This window comes from Rattus norvegicus, chromosome 18 (genome assembly GCF_021556685.1).
Source record: "Rattus norvegicus strain SHRSP/BbbUtx chromosome 18, alternate assembly SHRSP_T2T, whole genome shotgun sequence".
NCBI classification, from domain to species: domain Eukaryota; kingdom Metazoa; phylum Chordata; class Mammalia; order Rodentia; family Muridae; genus Rattus; species Rattus norvegicus.
In genome coordinates, this window is record NC_141551.1 from 77959246 (window position 1) to 77980334 (window position 21089).

The following is a 21089-nucleotide window of genomic DNA, read 5'->3' on the forward strand; positions in this document are numbered from 1 at the left end:
AGGAACAGGGTTCAGGCCTTCCGAGGCTGTGAGGAGGTGGCTTTGAGGAAAAGAACAAAGACACCTGCTCTGACCCCGTCACCTTGCACCAGTGCCAGGCCCAGTCCTAGGGTAGTCCCCAGGCCTGCAAGCCATTATCTCAGAACACAAACCATAGAAAGGTTCCTCTTCCCACCAAGAGCAAGTAGCATCTCACTGGGGACCTAAGCTGATCTTGTAGTGTCACACAGGTGCCACAAGAAGGCATCTTCCATTCTCCCGGGAGGGGAGCTCTATACCTGCATTTTTTTTTCTTCTTTTTGGAGCTGAGGACCAAACCCAGGACCTTGAGCTTACTAGGCAAGCGCTCTACCACTGAGCTAAATCCCCAACCCCCATACCTGCATTTTAAATCTCTATTTATTTTACCTGAAATCTTCATTTCTAACCTGTTATAGCAGGCACCTCAATCAGTGTTCAGATGACTGCTCTGCCTCTAATTTTGACAGGATGAGATTAAGATGTTTCCCGCCACTAAGTACTGAATGTGGCAAACCCTTTAAATTAGCTAGAACGTCTTTTTTTTCCCCCGGATACTTCTCATGGCATCCTAAGCTTTATCAGATGTATCTCTTCTCTACAATACATTTAGTCTTCACTGAAGGTTGCAGATAGACTCGCCATCCATCCCGTGGAAAGGGGACATTAGAGGCCACATGAAGGACACAGCGGAAGTGCCCAAGTAATACTCCCAGGGTTCCAGTGCAGTGCCACCATCAGAGAAAGAAGTTTTGGTCATTACCTTCTGCTAACGGAGAGCTCAGGGGTCCAGGCAGAAGCAAAGAGAACGGGGACCCACATACCACTCTGCCTCTAATCCATTTGGCCAGAGTTTCCCAGAGACTCTCTGGAGAAAGTCAGCCTTGCGATGGGCACACTGACATCTGCGTCTGGGTCCTAGTTCACGCTTTTGAGACTTTTCGTATGAACCGCGTTGTAGAATACCCTTGCTTGGTCAGTTACTGGTCCCTGGTATCTAACCGTGCCTTTCTGCTGCCCCGGTTGGTCGGCACAGCCCTCCGCTGATACTTAAGTAGGAATGTGATGGGCGTTGTAAGCGTGGGAAACTATGTAAATTGTGTTTGTATTTAATGATGATCCCCTTAGGTGGTTGTACTGCAGTTTGATCATGTTGTAAACTCCCGCATAAGATAAATGTATATCTGCTTTTGTACGCTCATTAAATATTTTAACAGACCAAAGATGGTGTACTAATTGCACGTGGACTTTTTAAGTTGTATTTTTATTTCCTTAATGGCTCTGTGAGACTGGCTTTTCCATGGCTTTGAGAAACACCTACAGGTAAGTCTGGGCACTTAAGCTCTCGCCACCTCTGAAAACAGCACAGCCCCGAGTCCTCTGTCTCCACCACAGACTCGGGGTGGTCTCTCAGCATGGTGGCGCGGCATCTCACTCTTCCCCTTCCCACAGGCCCCTGTGTTTCTTGCAGTGCTCAAGGAGTGTCCAAGGAGTTGTCCTGGGTTGGTTCCTTAGTGTCCACACAGCGGAAGTGCCCAAGTAATACTCCCAGGGTTCCAGTGCAGTGCCACCATCAGAGAAAGAGGTTTTGGTCATTACCTTCTGCTAACGGGGTGTGTGGACACAAAGGAACCAACCCAGGGCACCCAGCAAACAGCTACTGAGTACCTCACTTTTCTGTTGCTGTGATGAAATGTCCTTAGTAAAGCAACTTAAGGAAGGAAGAGTTGCTTCAGCTCACGCTTCCACCAAATAGCACACCGTGGCAGCAGGAGCCTGCGGCAGACAGAATCAGAGACTTCTTTGTATTCAGTCCAGAACACCAGCCCAGCAAACCTCTGTAGGGTGGGTCTTAACACCTCAATTAATCCTATCAAGATAGTCCCTTATAAACCCAGAGGCGTGTCTCTTTGGTGATTCTAGATTGTGTCTGGCTGGCAGTGTTAGCCATCACACGCACCATGGCCGCCCTCCTGGGCTCCCCAGGGAGGGTGTGTTCATAGGGTGACAAGGTTCCTTCCTCTGGACTGGGAGGGAGGTAGGCTCCTCTTCGGGTGATGCTGGAGGAACCTAGAAGGCCGACAAGTGAGAGATAAAAGCAAAGACCCAGTGAATTCGAATGTGGCCTGTGTGGCATCTCCTCCTGCTTTTAAACCCACTCCACTTTAAGGGATTTATTTCCTAATCATTAGGACTCCTTTCCAGGGAGGTGGGGATGGGAGAGATCAGCCAGCTGGTGACGAGCAGCTCTGACTGGTTGATGAAAAGTACAGCTTGACATCTGAAGGAACAGATCATTGTAGGGAAAATAATCCCTCTTGGAGGTCATGCTGCAAGCCACTGAGATGCCAAGACACTGGCTCAGGACTTAAGAACGACTGGACACGGCCATCGAACCATGGCTTAATATTTTATCTTGAGGTCGCTTTGTTTCTCTGTTGGGTCTTTTGCCACACTCTCTATTTTTGCTTGCTTGTTTGTTTATGAATAGAAAAGGCAGAGGGAGACTGAGGTGTCCCTAGGGCACCCCTAAATGTGGCTCAATGCCTGTGTATCTCCCTAAAGGGTGTTCTTGCCCCGCCCCTGTCACCCCTTCCAACCTGCAGGTCGGCCTTAGCCTTGGAAGCAGCTGCTTCTCAGTCAGTCGAAGCCATTTTACTTCTGTCACCTTGACATGAAGCATAGACCCTTATGAACCTGCATGGCCAGGAGAAGGCTCACCATTGTTATTGGACCCTGTGTCGGAGTGGTGACGTCAGGGTACAGATAAGCACACTTCTGTAAGTGTCGCTAGGTCATACTTTCTTACAGCCATGCTTTGTTGCTCCTTCAACCTCTGTGTAGCCCAGGTTTGCTCAGTCACTCTCCCTGGCTCAGTCAAGGGGTCCCTCTTCATGGGGACAGCCGAGTCTGCCCAGGAGGTTTACTATAACTCAGTTACTCACTCTCTCAGCTCTAGGTGCAGGAGATTTAAGTCGCCAGGACTTCTTGCTAGTATAGAAGCTGCCTCTCTTGTATGGTGAGGACTCTTGTTTGTGAGACAGCAGGTCACCTGAGCGCAGGTCACCTCTGACCTTCCACTCCCGCCCCTGCTGTGTTGACTTTCAGTGGGACTTGTAGATGGACGAGTGAGTCACGCTATAGTCACCTTGCACGACACCTTGCCCATGGTTAAGGAGACCACTCATCTGCAACAGAGCGAGAGTCTGGAACCTTGTGGAGGAATGGTCTCTCTTGGCTGATCACTATGAACTCCCCTGTTCTTCTCTCTCCCCTCCCCCCACCCCATTCTCTCCCACTCCCCGTCTTTCACTCCCTGCTTCTCTCCTGATTGTTTCGATGTGAACAGTCAAAAAGAGACACCTCCTTTAGGCCATTTGTCCGGGCGCTCTGATTCTGTTCTCTTGAGGCTTACTCGAACGTCCTTGACGTCTACACGCCCTCTCATAGCTTGCAGGATACTCTAAATCAGGAGTAAATGCCACACCACGAGAAGTGTAAGAGGTACAGTCGAGGCTAACACAACCCGTGCCGGGGGAATAAGCAAGCCTATGCGTATGGAGCCCTGAGTTGAGTTCACCAACGAGAAAGAATATGGGCTAGAAAATCTCACTCCGTGTGACCTCAGGAGGGACCCTGAGTACTGCAGCTCCTGAAATCATTTCCCTGAACTCTAGAAGCCTTGAGAAGGTGAGTGTGCCACCTACCGCTGATTCCTACCTGAAACCCAGCGGCACAAATGCCACCACATTTGCCAGTAAGGAAAAGGCCTGCAAATGAAAGCCATTCGATTGCAGTTCCACAGTAGGTTTCCAAAATCCTCCACGGCACCACACAAGAAAGCATTCCTTTGCCTGCTGGGGGTCGGCTACACGGACCCTAGAGATTTGCAGAGGACTGTGGGGCTCTACAGGCAGTGCCCACGCAGGACTTACCCGGCCCACTCTGTCCTCCTCGGCAGGTACCCTGGCTAAAGCAGAGCCGGAGCCCTCTGCCTTCTCATGCCCGCAGCCGTCCCGGGCTGTGCCACATGTACAAGGTAAGTTGCAGCTGCTGACCCACCAGCCAAGGGTCACCTGTGTGTGGAAATGCTCTCAGCTCTGTGAACAGGTCTTTGAGAGGGTCACACAGATTAGGACAGGCGGCTCCTTCAGGGGTTCACTGTGTCCCAGGGATCTAGGATTGCAGCGCATCTGTGAGTCCAACCCGAGATAGGAAAGAAGGCCCTGAACGAACAGAACAAAGAAATTTCAAAACAAAACCCACGTAGGAGGTGGCGAGCCTGTCTGTGGTGTAAAAGTCTCGAAGGAAAGGGCAGAGCTGTCAGGTCACCATAATGGGGACACGCTGTGGATATGTGGCGGGGGCTTCTGTAGTGCCACACATGTTGGAAAGCCACCAAGAGGACAGGCCAGGAAGGACCAGCCTCACGAGGGCCCTGCCTGCCCTGGTTCCCTACCTACTTCCAAAGCAAGCTCTTACTGATGTCAAGCACTCCAAATGTCAGCCTAGTTTAACTCAAATGGCAAGTGTCCTTAAGTCCAGTCCCCAGACATCTGTCCCTCTAAGTGTGTCATAGATAGCATGGTTGGGACCTGCCCTCACTCCTGAGGATAGAAACCACCACGTTACTGTGGATGAAGCCGGGGAGAACAGAGACAAGATGGGCATCCTTCAGTCAAGCACAGTTGGGACTGGTCCTCATGCAGATTGTGTCTCTCAGTGACCTTGTCACACGGAGGCGAGCACCATAGGAATGGTGATCCCTGTCTTTTTTTCAAAGACAGACAGCGAAAGGCTGAAAACTAAGAGGTAGACCATTCTTGTGGTTCATGGAGCATCTATCAGGAAGAAGAAGGCCCAGGGATCAGGTGACCATACAATTCTCCTGCAAGGCATTAAGAGTGAGCCAGTGAATGAGCTCATAGCAATCAAGGCTGGTAGCAGGAAGGAAGCCCATAACCATGGACTTCCTGGGTCAGATGCTTCACAATGGGACTGTGTAGAAGCTTGTATAGAAAGTCTGCCTGAGGTAGGTGATCTGAGAAGCATTTCCACTGGCCAGTCTGGGGCCAGGGCTGAGAAGGCAGCAGAGGAAAGCAAGCTTAGACTAGCCCGGGGCCTTGGCAGATGTGACTCCAGACATGGGCAGTACTGGGAGCCCTGGGGCCACTGCGATGCCTCTCAAAGGACATGACTACTGGAAACCCCATGCAGGGTATCTGGTGTGGCAGTGTTGCTCCATTTTACCTGTACCTAGCTGCAAGGACTGTTGCAACTCTAAAAGCACATCGCTTCCCACGAATACCTTCTGAGGGTGCCCTCTGCCTCCAGCATTCTACTTTTCTGGGACCCGCTGGGTCCTGCATCCACTGGGCTTTCCTGAAGCAGGAAAGGTCTTGGACTGCAGCACCTGCCCACCAAGTGCCTGGCCCCACTGCCTCAGGACTTACTGTGCTGCTATTGCAACAGACGTGAGTCCTGTAACAATGGCCGGTGCTTCACCTAAGGGGAGTAAGAAGCGTGTGGTAGCCAGGGCTAGAAGTCTGAACCAAACCATAGAGCACTGGATTCGTCTTGAATGATGCCAGCACCCCCTAACCCTCCCTCCCCCGCCCCAGACTTGGGACACTCTGCTACAGAGAGTAGACCCTATGCGTGGAGAACGGAGATTCTGACTGGAACCCTAGGGGTTCTCCACAGCACGAAACTATCAACAGAATATTTGCTTTTTCTACTTTAAAATTTAGAGGAAAGAAGCCAGCCCCTCCCATTCTCTACATCTTCATCCCAAACGCATATATTTTGAATTTTCTGTGTATATATTCTAATGGCTTGAAATGAAAGGGCTTGTCAAGGAGATAAAGCCATTGATTGGAAGCCACAGCCTGCATAGCAATTTAACATTAGGACATCCTAAATGTTAGGACAATGTTTCTCAACAGTGGGTTGCAACCCCTTTGGAAGGGCCGTGACCTTTCCACAGGGGTCATATATCCAATGTCTTGCGTATCAGATATTTACATTGTGATTCATAACAATAACAAAATTTCAGTTATGAAGTAGCAACAGAAATAACTTTATGGCTAGGGGTCAGCACAGCATGAGGAGCTGTTAGAAGGTTGCAGCATTAGGATGGTTGAGAGCTACTGTGTCAGGACCTGGAAACTCTCCCCCAGGACGCTGAAGTGTGCTACGGGTCCCAGGGTGACATCCTTTGCAGGTATTCTTTGCGAGTTCCATTTTGGTTCAGACAGGGTTTGAACTACTGGCTCGAGCACACATTAGGACCAAAGGAAAACAGGCAGTGGTTATTAGGTGCCGTGAGTAATGTTTGCTTGTCTACTGTGAGGGAAAACAGATATAAGACACTGTCTTTTGTCTCTGAGTTGAAACTCAGAGGACACTGTGACCACTGACAAGCTGGCCGTCCTGGCTCTGAGTGGCCCAGCACGCTCCTTCCTCTCTCTTTAGCCCTGGAACATGCTACTGACTGTGCTCAAAAAGCACCTCTCTCTCCGTGTCTGTAGAGAGGCAGGTATCCATGCATGTCACTCTATTATGTGTTCCTTTCCCCGCCTTCTTCTCCCCCTTCCTCCTCCTCCTCCTCTTCCTCCTTCTCCTCCACTTCCTCTTCCTTCTCCCCCTCCTCTTTCTCTTCCTCCCCTCCCCCTCCTCTTCCTCTTCCTCCTTCTCTTCCTCCTCCTGCTTCTCTTCCCCCTCTCCCTCCCCCTCTTCCCCCTCTTCCCCTCCCCCTCCCCCTCCTTCTCCTCCTCCTCCCTGTTTGCTAAAACCCCTGCAGGTTCTATAACAAAGACCTGCCCTCTGTGAAGGAGCTCACACAAAGAAAGAATTGGTCCAGCACTGCTAACAGCCTCCTCAAGCACCAGGCTGCCCTCTAAGCATCCATCTGTTCCAAGAGGTCCAGCAATTTTCTCTGGGCTGGTCATTCTCATTCTTTGGAGCCTGAGGGGCAAGAGGGAAGGAGCAGGAGACAAACAGAAGAGCGTTTGGAAACAAAAAAGGCAAAGTCCCAGAGTAGGAAAAGGTGCAGAGCTCAGGGTGAAGAGCAGCTCCCCAGAAATGCACAGACTGGTCCCAGGTATCTCGTATGGGCAGCCCTCCTGCCGCTTCCTGCAGAGTGGGTGGCTAGGCTCAAGCCTGGCATGGGCTGGCAGTAGGCAGGCAGCATGCTGTGCTGAAGGGAACATGAGGAACAAAGCTAGGAGCTAAGGAGACCTTGTCCAAAAGGATAGCCCCTCGATTCCCGGGTGTGTGGCTTGTCAGGAACCCTGAGGGAGCAGTGAGCAGGAATGGCCACCTCCACTGTCCACACCACGACATCCTTTGTCTCTGCTTCCTTTGGAAGTCTTCTCAGCTCCTTGCCAGGCTGGCAGGGTGCCCCATCCCCACTGTGAACAACCCCAGAGGGTTCCCAAAGGGCCCACACTACATAAGACGCATCGGCTCTGGGGTTCTGGACTCTTCTGTCACCAAGTGAGAGGCAAAGACCTGAGGGTTAGGTCTCATCCTACCACTCTGCCATGGAGTGTCCCAGGGCTGTCCCTTCTCTGAGCTAGACTTGTTGATTTGTGAAGCAGTTGTGACCAGAGGCCTGTTAGCTATCCAGAGAGAGCTTCGTGCTAATCAAGCAAGGAAGATGTGTGTGCTTGGAGCAGACATCCTGGTGTGACCTGGGCCGTCTCATCTCTGTGTAGTTCATTTCTAACCTGCTCTAGAAACACCCAAGCAGCCCCAGAGTGCAGTGCTTAACTTGAAGGGCTCAGAGGCTCGAGCCACCTACCCCTGAGCTGCTATGGCCAGGGCAGTTTTGTTTCTGATCTGGAGTTTCAGTTTCCTTGGTTGTTAAATGAGAGGTCAGTTAAGCAAAAGACACAACAAACATTGCCCACCCTGTCTCCTGCCTTCAGAGAGGTTCCTGCCAGGTGAGATAACACCTCTGGACCCTTCCCTCTGGAAGGCAGAGCCTCAGCAGGTGCTTGGTTCCTTAGCTTGTCCACCCACCAGCACTGTAGCTTGCAGAGTCTGGGCGCTGTCCACACAGGAGGATTACTCACAGGTAGTGCTGGGTGCTGCCTTTGATGAATCCAGTTTCCTCAATGTTGTTCCAGGCTTGGCTCTGGGTAGATCTGGATGGGTTTTGCAGCTGCTTATGGTGTCTCTCTAGATAAGGGGGAAATCACAGGTTCATGACCAGCTGGGGCTGCATAGCATGACCCTATCTATCCCCAAAGAAAAACGACGCATATCATCAATGTTTGCTCTATGCTGTTTCCCGTGACATCTGTTTGCTATTTACATAAACTATTACACTTTGGACGTACTAAAATCAATGGATACTTGGAAGCAGTAAAGAAAGGTAATATTAAGACCAATACCCACTCCACCTCCCACCATGTTTACAAGGAAACAGGGACAAAGCCTCAGGAACTAAAGGATGCTGGTTGAAGATGCCACCAAGCTGCTGGCCTGCAGATGCCACAGGGCCCTTTGCTCACCTTGGTCACTGCCCTTCTGGGACCCACTGTCCAGGAGAGATCTGGAAACAGGCATCAGCACTGGACCCTCCGAAGCCAGGAAAACCCAGGCCTGGAGAGCATCCACTTAACACTGGAAGTGCTTGGCATTGTCTGGGTAGCATATTCTCTCTCTCTCTCTCTCTCTCTCTCTCTCTCTCTCTCTCTCTCTCTCCCTCCCTCTCTCTCTCTCTCTCTCTCTCTCTCTCTCTCTCTCTCTCTCTCTCTCTGGTCAAAAGCTCTTTCAAGTGCACATCCAAGGAAGTGAGAAATCCAGAAGATTCTGAAGTTAACCCTTACACTGCCAAAGAAGGAGGGGGTGCTAAGTAGCCAGAGGGAGAAGCCAAGGATTTTTTGTCCTTGTGTCCTGGACCAGCATGAAGGAGCTGGTGCCCCTCCCCCCAACACTGCAACAGTATCAGAGCAGCTCTCCCTTCACAGGTAACTGTAGGTCAAACGCTTAGGAACTCAACACTGGGATGTGCGGCAAAGCACCCTCCTCCCACCAAGGACACAGGAAGGATGCCTGTGGTCCCGGGCTGTCTCCAAAGCAGATGCCAGCCCTGCCTTGCTGTGTCTGATGGCAACAGTGAATTTAGGGGGCAACCTGAAGTCTCCACGTATCCACACCTGTCCAGAACGTGGGAAAAGCCACAAGGATGCTGCCTAGCTTGCCATGAAGAAAGGGGCTTTCTCTCTCTCATTGCTCATCGGCATCGGTGAGTGGCTGTGACGCGTCCATGTTCTGTCCCACCGACACTCTGGGCTCGGCAAAGAACTAAAACACAGGGAGACTGCGCATCACCCCTGGCCCCAGAATTTAAAATAGATGGGTTTTGCTAGGGAAAAGAGAGAGAGATTGCACCCTCTCCTGAGATTATTAGGAACAGTTTGATCACAAATGGTATCATAGCTTCTTCTGTGGATGTAAACCAAGCCAGAAGTGGGACAGCCAGTGCTAAGAGGGACACATGCTGAAATATCCTGAAATAATCACACAGCACCTGGGGGGGGGCAGGGTACAGAAGTGAGAAAGGTGGCCTCCGCTGTGGACACGCCATCCTGAGCCCATTGTCAAACGTGTTGGTTGCCTGTGGTGCTCGTTTCAGCCAGGGCCCCTCACTGAAATGGTTCACAGATAGATTGGCTGTTGACCCAGCCACCGCCTCGCAAGCAGGAAACAGGTGTGATAATGACTATGGAAGAGCAAGCTAGCCATGGCCTCCTCCCTCTGGAGACAGTGTTAATGAGGAGAGCTGTTCACAAGATTCCCAAGGCATGGAGAATGTGAAGAGGCAACAGAGGCCAGTCCTGCCAGAGAGAGGATCTGCGGGTGTCAGACTCCGGGAGTGAAGACGACAGGAGACATATACCCCCCCCCCCCCCCCCCCCGTCTCACCTGCACAGAGGAAAACACATTGTATCAAATCTAAACTCACTCTGTGGGCTGTTCTGAAAAACAGTGCTATCTCAAAGCCGGAACTGCCGCCCACACACACAGGGCAGCAGCCCCTGAGTTCAACTCACTCCAGCTTGCACTAGTGAGAATGCCGGACTGCAGTGTCCTGACGCCACCCTGTGGCTAAGATGTTTGCAACAGTCCGGGATGCTAGGTTGTGCTGTGAAGGGACAGGGTAACAGAGCGCTTGCCCAGCATGTGTGGGACCAGGCTCAAAATTAAACTTGAAGGAACGCATAACAAAAGATAACTTGGTTTGCTTGAATAGACCGTTCCTCGCTGCTGGTCTTGAGGCCTAGTGTTTTCTTTGATAGAAATTGACAGGATCCTGCATTTTAATTCTATGAAAATGAGTGATAAGGTCATGATGGGAAAGTCTGTCTTTAACCTTACCCAAGACTTCATTTTCAAATGCAACTTAATAAGGAACTGATTTCCCAAGCCCATGTACAATATTCAGTTCCTTTCCTCAGATATAAACAACTTCTTTCTGGCCCATTTCAGAACCTAATATAAGGCTGCAAACTTTGAAGTAAATGGGCGCAACCCATGATTTTAAACTTGGCTCTTCTCCCACATCTTAAGACCTGCCGTGTAACAGACCAACAGCCTCCTGTATCTGTCACTAATCACGTGATGCTCTTCCGGCCCCATCTACCTGGTTCACTGTGGTCATCTCCAGCACTGGGCCTGGACTACCCCAGGAGGGGAGGTCCTGAACTCCTTTGCGTCTTAGTTCCGCCCTACAAATGAAGCCAAAGAAGACAGTAGACGTGGGTGATGGGCTTGGATTCAGGTCAGTGAGGGGACATAGCATCTCCTGCTTAAAAGTAAGTCAACTTTATCTTTTCACTGTTTACACAAATCTTCTTAGAGACAGGAGAAAGAAGAAAGTGTCACCCTAATTCCTGGGGAATGCTGGTCTGGCTTCCAGGCAAGGGGGATCCTTCTCAGGCCAGAAATAAAGTAAGAAATGGAATCTTTTTATTTTGCTTAGCCATAAAACCCCAGGCCCCACTTCCTTGTGAAATGGCTATTCTTAAAGTTCATGAGCTGTTAAGTTGCAAAAGGTGAAGATGCGTCTCGGGCTGTTCTTAGGAAGCAGACTCTCTTCGGCAGAACAAGCAGACACCCAGTCTGATGACCCCTGACCTCTGATAGAACTTTCAAGCTTAGCCATCCCCAATTTTCCAACCTACAAGAGGTTAGAAAACACAGGAAAACCCCGTTCGGGACCTCTGCAGAGTGTGTGAGCACCCCCTGCTGGTGGTTTCCCGCTGGCACAGTTTCCCCCGCGAAGGAAAATGGAAATTTTTCAAAAATAACACAGACAGGCTAATGCAGAAAGCGTGGCTCTTAGGCACCAATAACCTGGTTGGCTAGGTTTCTCTTCCACAGTTCTAGAATGAGTCATCGTAATTTTACTTTATGTCCCCTCAAAAGTTTGTTGTTATCTTTACTAATAAAGCTGTATTGACACAACATGAGGTTCCTGATGTAACGCTAAGAAAAAAAAATAGGCAAAGAGAAGGCTGTGTAGACCGATCTCCTTTAAAGCCCTTTGCAGCCCTGTCTGTCCCATGGCAGAGGGGTCACGTATGTAACGCCTTCTTGGAACTTCTTCTAAACAATAGAACCTTTTTCTTTTTTCTCTTTTTTTTTTTTTTGGGGGGGTTCTTTTTTTTTTTTTTTTTTTTTTTCCGGAGCTGGGGACCGAACCCAGGGCCTTGCGCTTCCTAGGTAAGCACTCTACCACTGAGCTAAATCCCCAGCCCCTGCCTTTTTCTTTTTTAAAAACAAGATTATATTTGCAGACCCTCACCTGTACCAAACGCTCAGCTCTGAACACAAGCCATGGGGTTCACTGACCAGGCCTTGGCATCAGGGGGAGCCAGGTGGCAAGACCACCAACCCACTCAGATTCCAGGAATCATTAGCAGGCCTTGACTCTGTGGCCCTTTTGCTGGCCCAGAACTGGCATTGTTACAATGGCTGTTAGTAACCTACAAGGGAGATGCTCTGTGCGGACAGACTGGGCATAGACAGACTGCACTCTTGGGGGACAACAATAAAACCTCCACTGTGGGCTCTTCTCCTAACCTTATGAGCACAGGGGTATAGCTAATAAAAAGCTAAGCAGTGACAGTCCTTCCTCCCAAAGACACCAGCTCACAGGACCTTACCCAACACTGGTGTCCTCTGGCAGACACTCAGAAGATCTGGACCATCCATCCCTATATGGAATGTTGAGTACACCACTGTAACTAACTAAGTGAGAGTGGAAGCGAGGCTCGGGCCGCCTTCCCATGAAGGTTCTGGTGGGAAAAACTCACAAAATCATGTAATGGTTCCAGTGCATGCTGTGCAGTAATAAACCACATTAAATAAGCTTGTTTTACAAACTAATATAAAACAACGTAGGCTCGCTTTGTGTCGAGTCCTACGTGTATTAACCGATTTATAAACGTGTATGACTACTACCACCAACATATATCGACCTAAGACCGCCCTTTGTGTGCACAGCTCCCCCTTTCTTTCATCTCCTAACTACAGCCACCCCTGCTGTAGTCTGCCTTCCCATAGCATAGGCCTTTCAAGGATATCACATAAAAAAAATGGTACATGTGAAATCCTTTTGAGTGGCGTCTTCCATGCAGCATGACGCAGACGTGTCTTACTACATCTGCAGCGCGTTCATTCTGTTGCTAAGTCGTATCCCGTTGACTGAGCGTGTCAGAGCATGTTGGTTCTCGTGACGAGGAGCATTTGAGTTTCTTGTAGTTTGCAGGGATTAATACGTTCTACAAACCTTCAAGTGCAGGCCTCGAGCGGGCGTTAAGTTTTTCATTTAAGATTTAAATTACTTTCCTTCAAAGGATAAGTACTCAATATATTCACGCAAAAGTTATTTTCAAAAACGTAGCATTTCTCTTTTGTTCTTCAAAGCATGAAATGGGACTTCAGGGCCATTCCATAAACACATAATCGGTGTTGTAAGAAACTGCCAAGTTGTTTTTCCCAGTGGCTGCATTATTTTGTATCCCCACTGCAACGCATGGGAGAGTTCCAGTTGCCCCTGTCCTAGCCTACACTTGTTATTATCATATTTTTTCTTAGCTATCTGAGTAGGCGGGTAATAGCATCACATTATGGCTCCTGTTTGTGTGGCCTTCATGGCTGTTGGTATTGAGCAGCTGTTGTGCTGACTTTGTCCCCACACATCGTCAACGAAACGTTTGTCCAAGTGTTTTATCCAATTTTGATAATCAATTTGCTTTCTTACTTCTGAGTTTTGAAGGTTTAGGGTTTTTTTTTTTTAACATATTTTGACTCTTTTTTTTTCTTATGTGATTTGCAAATATTTTCTCCCAGTCCACAACTTGTCCGTTCATGCCCCTAACAGTGTTTCTTGCAGTGTTGAGCTTCAATGGGGTCTGATTTACTGTTGCAGGCTGACGGGATGTGCCTAGAAGAATAGTCTCCTGGTACCCACATTAGCCAGAGGGCTCTCCAAGGTGATGCTCCGTACTGTGGCATTGCCAAGAGGCAGCTGATAAGGAGACGGCAGACTTATGTCTCTGGAGACCGCAGAGGAGTCCGGGAAGGTCTGGTTCCTCACAGCAGCTTAGGCAGAGCCGTTCTGTAGCCACAGCATGCGTTCAGGCCACTGGGCATGCGTGAAGTGAAAGGGCGTGGCCCTTAAGAGTTCTTCAGGATGCGAGGAGGAAGAATGAATGGGAGGGGAGAGGAAGAAAGGGAAGCCACTTAGAAAGTCCCGGATGGAGTGGGGCTGGGGATGCAGAGCTTGGCTGGAAGCGTGAGTAGATTTGGAATGTGGTCCCTGCGCGATCGAGAGAGGAGGAGGAGGAGGGCAAGAACTACGTCAAAGGTCTGCAATGTCGGACCCCGGTGAACAGCATGGGGGGAGGGGGGGGTGGGGAGAGATCAAACCCGCAGCTAGGATCACTTCCAACTACTAACACAGGCTCTGTCTGGTGCTTTCTATGTGAGGGGACGGAGTAAACATTTGTCCACAGCCTCGGGACCTACAACGCAAAGGGTAAAGCCATGTTACTGTTTAGTTCATCGCGAGGATTGCGATGTAACTGACCCGGAGGGAGGCTGAGTGCTAGGCAAATGAAATGAAAATGGCAGGGATCAGTGTCGCCCAGGAGGACTGGGGGGATGAACAAAGAAATGCGGGGTGTTTTAGACCAGCATTGTGACCTAAGACACATTGCATTTGTCCATATACATTGGCTGCATGCCACATAGAGTGAACGATGATATATCCAGATGATGATGATGGTGATGATGGTGATGATGGTGATGATGATGGTGGTGGTGGTGGTGGTGATGATGGTGACAATGATGATGTTAATGCCCCGATCTTTTTCTATCACTTGGAACAAGCAAATCACAATGCCGATGGCACCTGTGCCACTCTAGTTCTCATCACGGAGCCACACCCATCGCACACACCCTCCCGGCTTTCGAGAGAGCCCTTGCCTTTCTTGTGGCAAACTCCCCAGAGGGCTCTCCCAACCCGAACATGGAGAGACAGGATGCTTCAAGTGACTGGATTGCCATCCCAGTCACATGACTGTGACCCCTGCGGAGGACTATGTATATCACTTCTGTGGTCCTTGTGGTTGTTTGACTGAGGCTTCTCTGAGCACAGAGGTGATTCGGAGTGTGTGCTGGGAACAGCAGAGGGAGAGATGAGGAAACTCATGCAGTCTCCTCCAGAACTCCCTGTCTGTTGCTCTCTGAATACAGTGATGTTATGAGGTCCCTTCACAGTGTCTTCTCAAGGATTCTAACAAACTGTTAGATGTACACAGTTTCTGTGGTGCTGTGCTCATCCCCTGTGTCGAGCATAGGTACAGAGCGACAGCCAGGAGGACAGCATCAGGAGAAAGCAGAGCCTTCTCAGTCTCTCCTGAAAGCTTGCGCTCACTTGGGATAAGTCACTGGCCATGTGCTTGCTAGAATATCTTATTGGTTACATTCACTGGCCTAGAACCCTCTGGTTCTGTGGGTTATGAATTCTCCTCGGCCCAGGTGGACACTCACTGCAGGTGTAACACCATCTGACTCAAGATGGGAAAGTGATAGTACTATATCGGCAGACTCAGAACCCCGGTGACATGAGGCAAAGAGGCTAGCTCATGATGCTGCAACCCCAAAGCTAATGAATAGACTCCCTCTGCCCGTCGTGGCTTCAGAAATAGAGTAGCCACCCGGCAAACTGCAGTGACACATCAAGCATGCTCCTCCAGGCCCCGTGCCTGACTCAGGGGTCTGCTGCCACACCAGCAGCTCCCCAGTCCCCAGGAAGCACGGAGTAGAGACTCACCTTCCTCAGAAGGACAGACCTGGCCCACCTACCTAGAACTCTCCATCCTCAGCTGCATGCTTCTCTCTTTCAGGACTCACACACAAGAACTACCCACTACGGCTCCCTGCCCCAGAAGTCGCAGAGGACCCAAGATGAAAACCCAGTAGTCCACTTCTTCAAGAACATTGTAAGTGACGTGCACAAGGGGAACCAAGAAATCATCAAGGGGAAGGCTGCGGATCCAAGCGAGGTCTTATCTCACACCTAGCCTCCTTGGATCCTTCTCAGGGTGCTGCTGATGGCCTGAGGAACACCACCCTCAAAGGATTTAATTTTCCTGAAACCAGACAGCTAGCAGATGCTTAATTAAAAATATAGACTTTGTAACCCTGAGAAATGAAAATGGCAGGGATCAGCATTGCCCAGGAGGTATGAACAAAGAAATGCAGGGCATTTTAGACCAGCATTGTGACATAAGACACATTGCATTTGTCCATATACATAGGATGCATGCCATATAGAGTGAACGCTGATATATCCAGATGATGATGATGGTGATGATGATGATGGTGATGATGGTGATGGTGGTGGTGGTGGTGATGATGGTGGTGGTGACAATGGTGTTAATGCCCCCAATCTTGTCTGTCACTTGGAACAAGCAAATCACATTAATGCCAATGCTAAACAGCAGAAGCTGAGCAGATGTGTGGGAATGCCCTACGGGTGTAGGGGAAATGCATGATTTCATTACAACTTCTGTATACAGCGGAAAACTCTTCCACAAAATAAATGTCCTAGTTACCTCTCTATTGCCATGATAAGACAGCATGAGCAAGGCCACATACAGAGAAGAAAGAGGTTATTTGGAGGTCATGGTTCAGAGGATGAGTCAATGGCCATCATGGTGGGGGGGTGTGGATAGTGCTGGGGCAGTAGCTGAGAAATCACATCTTCAGACATAACCATGAGGTAGACATAGGAGGGGACATAGAGGTAGATACACAGATAGATGATTGTTAGATGGATAGATAGATGTGATAAATAAATGATAGAGAGATAATAGATACATAAATAGGTATATAGATACAAAGATAAACAATAGATAGATACATAGATAAACAATAGATAGATACATAGATAGATAATAGACAGACAGACAGAGCCCACCTGAGTGGCACACCTCTTCCAATAAGGCCACACCTCCTAATAGTTCCGCCAACTGGCCACTAAACATTAACATATATGAGCCTTTGGGGGCCACTCTCATCCAAACAACCATAAGAAAATTGTTTTTTCTTAAAACTAATGGTGAGGAGCTGGAGTGATCGCTCGGCCATTAAGAGAGCATACTACGTGTCTTAGACCTTCTATTGCTGTGGTGAGACACCATGACCAAAGGCGACTTGAGGGGAAAAGGACTTCTGTCCTTTCCTTGTCACAGTCCCTCACTGAAGGAACTCAGAGCATGAACCCAGAGGCAGAAACTGAAGCAGAAGCCATGAGCAGAGGCTGCTGACTGACTTGGTCCTCATGCTTTCTTAAATACCCCAGAACCACCCCTCAGGGATGGTCCCACCCACAATGGCCTGGGCCCTCTCTGAGCAATCATTAGTTCAGAAAACACACTAGAGATCTGTATGCAAATCTTACGGAGACGTCTTCTCAGATAAAATTCCCCTTTCTCAAATGATTCTGTCCTGTGTCAGGTTGACATAAAGCCAGCCAGCACACGGCTCTTGCAAAGGATCAGAGTTCAGTTCCCATCACTCATGTGGGTGGCTCATAACTGGCTATCGCTATAGCTTCGGCCCCTGCTGGCCTCCATGGTCTCCTGCTCTCACAGGCCCACACAGAGACGTTTCTCTCTGAATGGGGCATCAAGCTGAAACTGAGCGTCAATAGATGCACGATTTCCAGCCCCAGGAAGGGCAGGATATGGAGACATGTACTAGTTTCTGACCCCTGATGGACTGGAGTCATGTCTGTGGACATGAACTAATAGGACCCTCTGGGAGGGCGTGGGGCTTCCTGCGGGGAAGTGAGTCACTGCAGCCCCCACCTCTCTGTCTTCCAGGTGACACCTCGTACACCCCCTCCATCCCAAGGAAAGGTAAGTTAGCCTGAGATGTTTCGATTCACTGAGAGTCCGTTCACATGATTACCTTGAAATCCCAGGCTGTGTTCCAAACGGAACTGGGCTCAAGGCTCCCTGAATCCACCCAAGCCTGGCTCCCAGAGGCTCCCAGCCACCGGGACAGAGCTGCAGTGGGTCTCCAGCTATGCACCCATGACCAGTGTATCCAAGCAGTGTCCCCCTGAGCTGGGATCCACACCCTGGCCTTGGAGCTTCGAGTGGGTCGAATGCAGTCCCTGAACATGGTGCATTTGGGGGGACCTGACCCTCTTGGGGGAGGAACGCCATGTGGTCATTCCTGTTGGTTTCAGGACTTTGTCCCGGGCGACCACCACGTCACTGTTTCTGTCGTCACTGTTTCTTTCTCTTCCTCACAGGGGAGAGGCCTGTCCCTCAGCAGATTTAGCTGGGTAGGTGATGACTGCGTTTCCTCTGCTTCCTCACCCTCTGCAGCCTGCGCGGGGCCCACTGACTTCTAAGTTCTTTCAGTCGCTTAACACTTGCCCTTCCTGTCCTATGCAGCCCAGCTTGCCTGCCGTGCTTGGCAGGCTGTTATCTATTCCAGGGCACGAGGGAAGCCTTTCCGTGCCGATCGCGGCCAGGCTGAACCATGGGCACTGCAGAGCCCTGTACCTCCTCCCCACAAGCTGAGCTTCTTTCTAATAACCCCTCTCCCTGTTAATCCAGGAGATCGGGGCTTTCGTTTGTGTGTTGGTGGCATCTAACACTGAGCCCCTAAACCACCGAGAAAGACTCCTTAGGGGTTTTAAGTTTGTAGACACAAGATCAAAGTTTCAACGATGGTTTTAATTGGTTGAACAGCTTGGCTTCTAAACATTAGCAAGTTTTGATGTCTACGGCCAATTTAAAATGCTTACTGATACATCCTAACCAAGTATATTGACCCCAGCTGCTGGCAGATGCTAGACACAGTTCTTTCTTTTCCTTGTTAAATAGTTGAAATTTTCATAGCTTCATAGTTGCACAAACACCAGCCTGTTAGCCGGAGGTGGGGCAGGGTGAGAGGTCACCTATTTGTGGACAATGTGGTACAGAGTCCATCTGTGCCAGCCAAACAGCACACGAGAGAAGAGGAGAGAGGAGGGGGGGAGGGGGGGAGAAGGGGGAGGGGACAGTAGAAACAACAATAGGAAGAAGACAGGGTCAAGCATGGGGCACTCAGTTGCAATGCCAGTACTCAGTAGGCAGAGGCAGGGGGATTGCTGAAAGAGCAAAGTGACCCCATACAGTGGGGGCCAGAGTTGCTCTGTCTCAAAAAGTAAAAATAAAATAGACAGAAGAAGAGGCAGAAGAGGAAGGACTGCTTGAAAGACAGAGGGAATTTCTGGAACTCCTGGATCATTCTAGAACTTCCTCTTGATGTAAATGTACCTGGTTTTTTTTTTTTTCCCCCCTCACATGTCAAATCTTCAGGACTGGTGACAAGGTGTCTACCCATGTCTTTAACTTTCTGTGCCGGCAGGGACAAGGATGATATGAAGTACAACATCTGTTTTTACCCAGAATTCTTAGCTACTGCTGCGTATCTTAGACGTGGGTTGTCAGGGCACCATGCAAACACTGGATCTGAGGGAGTGGGAGAAGGAGAGGCCCTTTGGCCCACAGGCAAGCAGGCAAGGTCTTGGTGTCTTTCTCTTCGATCTCTGGTTTTGGTTTCGCAAGGGCCCCCTGGGGTCTCTCTTGGCCCCAAGTTCCTCTGGGTTTTCATCACCGCTTTGTAAGATGGCCTTGTCTGGAGTTTGAGAAACTCCTTCCTGCTCTCTCAGAACTCTGTTGTCCGTGTCTGGCGCTGCCTGTTTTCCAAGATGAAAGAGATCGGGAAAGTCCCGAGTTGTTGATCTGAAAGTTGAGCTGTTTGGGTCTCAGAAATTCTTGGTTTGGATGAAAAGTCATACTCTGGAACCCAGAGTCCAACCAGAGAAACCTGTTTCTGCCACTTAGCTACCCGTATGCTTGGTGCCACAGTCCCCAAATGCCACAACCCTTCCCTGAGGCAGCCAGGTATGTGGAAGTGCCTGGAATTGCCTTAATCCTGACCTCAGCACATCTTAGATTGCTTCTCAACATCTGTCTTGCCTAGTGCACTGTGAGAATCAGCCCAGAATGCTGGGGGCACTAGGAGTGGCTCAGGCTGGTGGCTGGTCCTGATGCTGGAACTTAGCCATTCTTCTTGTCAAACCCAAGGCAAAGTCTTGTGCCCTGCCTTTAGGGCGGGGCTCTGTGAGGCGGACAGAGGCTTTCTGGTCAGCCTTCCGGACTGCACACTGAGGCTCAATGAACCTTACCCAGAATGCTGGTGTCATCACTCAGGGTTACTGAGGGCATCCTTTGTGGATAAGTCAGTGCTGTGCTGGGACCCAGAGAGTCTTACACGCCAGTCCTCACTGCTCATCACCCACAGAGCAAAGGACCGTGGACCAGTGGAGGCAGGAGGACAGGTGCCTGTGCTCCTTAGTGGCCAACTCTGTAAGGGCACTTATGACCCACCTCATTCTGTGAATGAGAGATCAGTACCAATTCTAGTGAACAGGAAACTGGGGCTCCCACACTGACCCAAGTCGCCCACCTAGAAAGAGAGAGGAGCTGTAACTGGGTTCAGCTTCCTGCACAGAATCAGCAGCCCAAGGTACCAGATATGAACTTGTATCTAGGTCACACCATGGCCACCACTGAGAGGCTGCCCTGGACCAGAGACTGGGAAATCTGTCTTTTACTTTAGGAAAGGTAAATTTTACAGAGTCCACAGCCGCCGCCACTTCCTCCTCCTCCTCCTCCTCTTCCTCCTCCTCCTCCTCCTCTTCCTCTTCCTCCTCCTCCTCCTCTTCCTCCACCTCCTCCTCTTCCTCCACCTCCTCCTCCTCCTCCTCTTCCTCTTCCACCTCCTCCTCCTCTTCCTCTTCCTCCTCCTCCTCCTCTTCCTCCACCTCCTCCTCTTCCTCCTCCTCTTCTTCTTCTTCCACCTCCTCCTCCTCCTCCTCTTCCTCCACCTCCTCCTCTTCCTCCACCTCCTCCTCTTCCTCCTCCTCTTCTTCCTCTTCCACCTCCACCTCCTCCTCTTCCTCCTCCTCCTCCTCTCCCTCTTCCTCTTCCTCCTCCTCTTCTGCCTCCTCTTCCACCTCCTCCTCTTCCTCCTCCTCCTCCTCTTCTTCCTCTTCCTTCTCCTCCTCCTCTTCCTCCTCCTCTTCCTCCTCCTCCTCCAAGGCACAGAACATGGGTAAGCAGAATTTGAGCTATGAAAGACCAGCAGAGAAAAACCTATGGACCAGGCAGAGGGCGACCCTCCTTTGGTGTGCTTCCTCTGCTGATAAGGGTGAAGGCCCTCAGTGGGAATCTGAGAGATGCTTACCTTTTTCTCACAAGGGTGCCCTGGCACGGAGCTCCACAACTGTCTGTAAAATTGGGCGCTTGTACCCCTGGCCCAGGCCCTTTCTTCTCCAGCAACACCCGCTGATGGACTTGGGGATGGGCATTTCTCCAGCCCCACCTCATCAGAGCTCCGTGCTGCTCTGGCTCCTGAGTGGTTCACCGGCGCCACCTCGTGGCAGCTCTGAGCAGACACTGAGCTCTGGTCTTTTCTTG

General features: G+C 50.1%; 1 protein-coding gene and 1 long non-coding RNA gene across 22 annotated transcripts in view; one reads left to right on the forward strand and one right to left on the reverse strand.

The window, feature by feature from the left end:
- The window catches only part of Mbp (myelin basic protein), a 110656-nt gene that overhangs the window by 82615 nt on the left and 6952 nt on the right, over positions 1-21089 (forward strand). For 6 of the 20 annotated variants that reach the window (XM_087592117.1, XM_087592125.1, XM_087592130.1 and 3 more), the window contains 4 exons: positions 3980-4057; positions 15447-15542; positions 17430-17465; positions 17867-17899. In XM_087592117.1, coding sequence (XP_087448243.1) covers positions 3980-4057; positions 15447-15542; positions 17430-17465; positions 17867-17899 — 243 coding nt within the window. The remainder of the gene's footprint in view (positions 1-3979; positions 4058-15446; positions 15543-17429; positions 17466-17866; positions 17900-21089) is intronic. The other 14 variants (XM_087592123.1, XM_087592128.1, XM_087592131.1 and 11 more) reach the window with 3 other exon arrangements.
- LOC108348833 (uncharacterized) lies at positions 1267-21004 on the reverse strand. 2 transcript variants are annotated; one of them, XR_015642693.1, is made up of 9 exons: positions 9955-9986; positions 9186-9333; positions 8097-8202; positions 3954-4244; positions 3382-3481; positions 2964-3206; positions 1979-2088; positions 1703-1794; positions 1267-1528 (listed from the first exon to the last, which is right to left on the reverse strand). It is a non-coding gene; the product is annotated as an uncharacterized LOC108348833 (long non-coding RNA). The 2 variants fall into 2 exon arrangements; XR_015642694.1 differs by lacking the exons at positions 1267-1528; positions 1703-1794; positions 1979-2088; ... (3 more) ...; positions 9186-9333; positions 9955-9986 and adding exons at positions 5269-5523; positions 6860-6984; positions 20857-21004.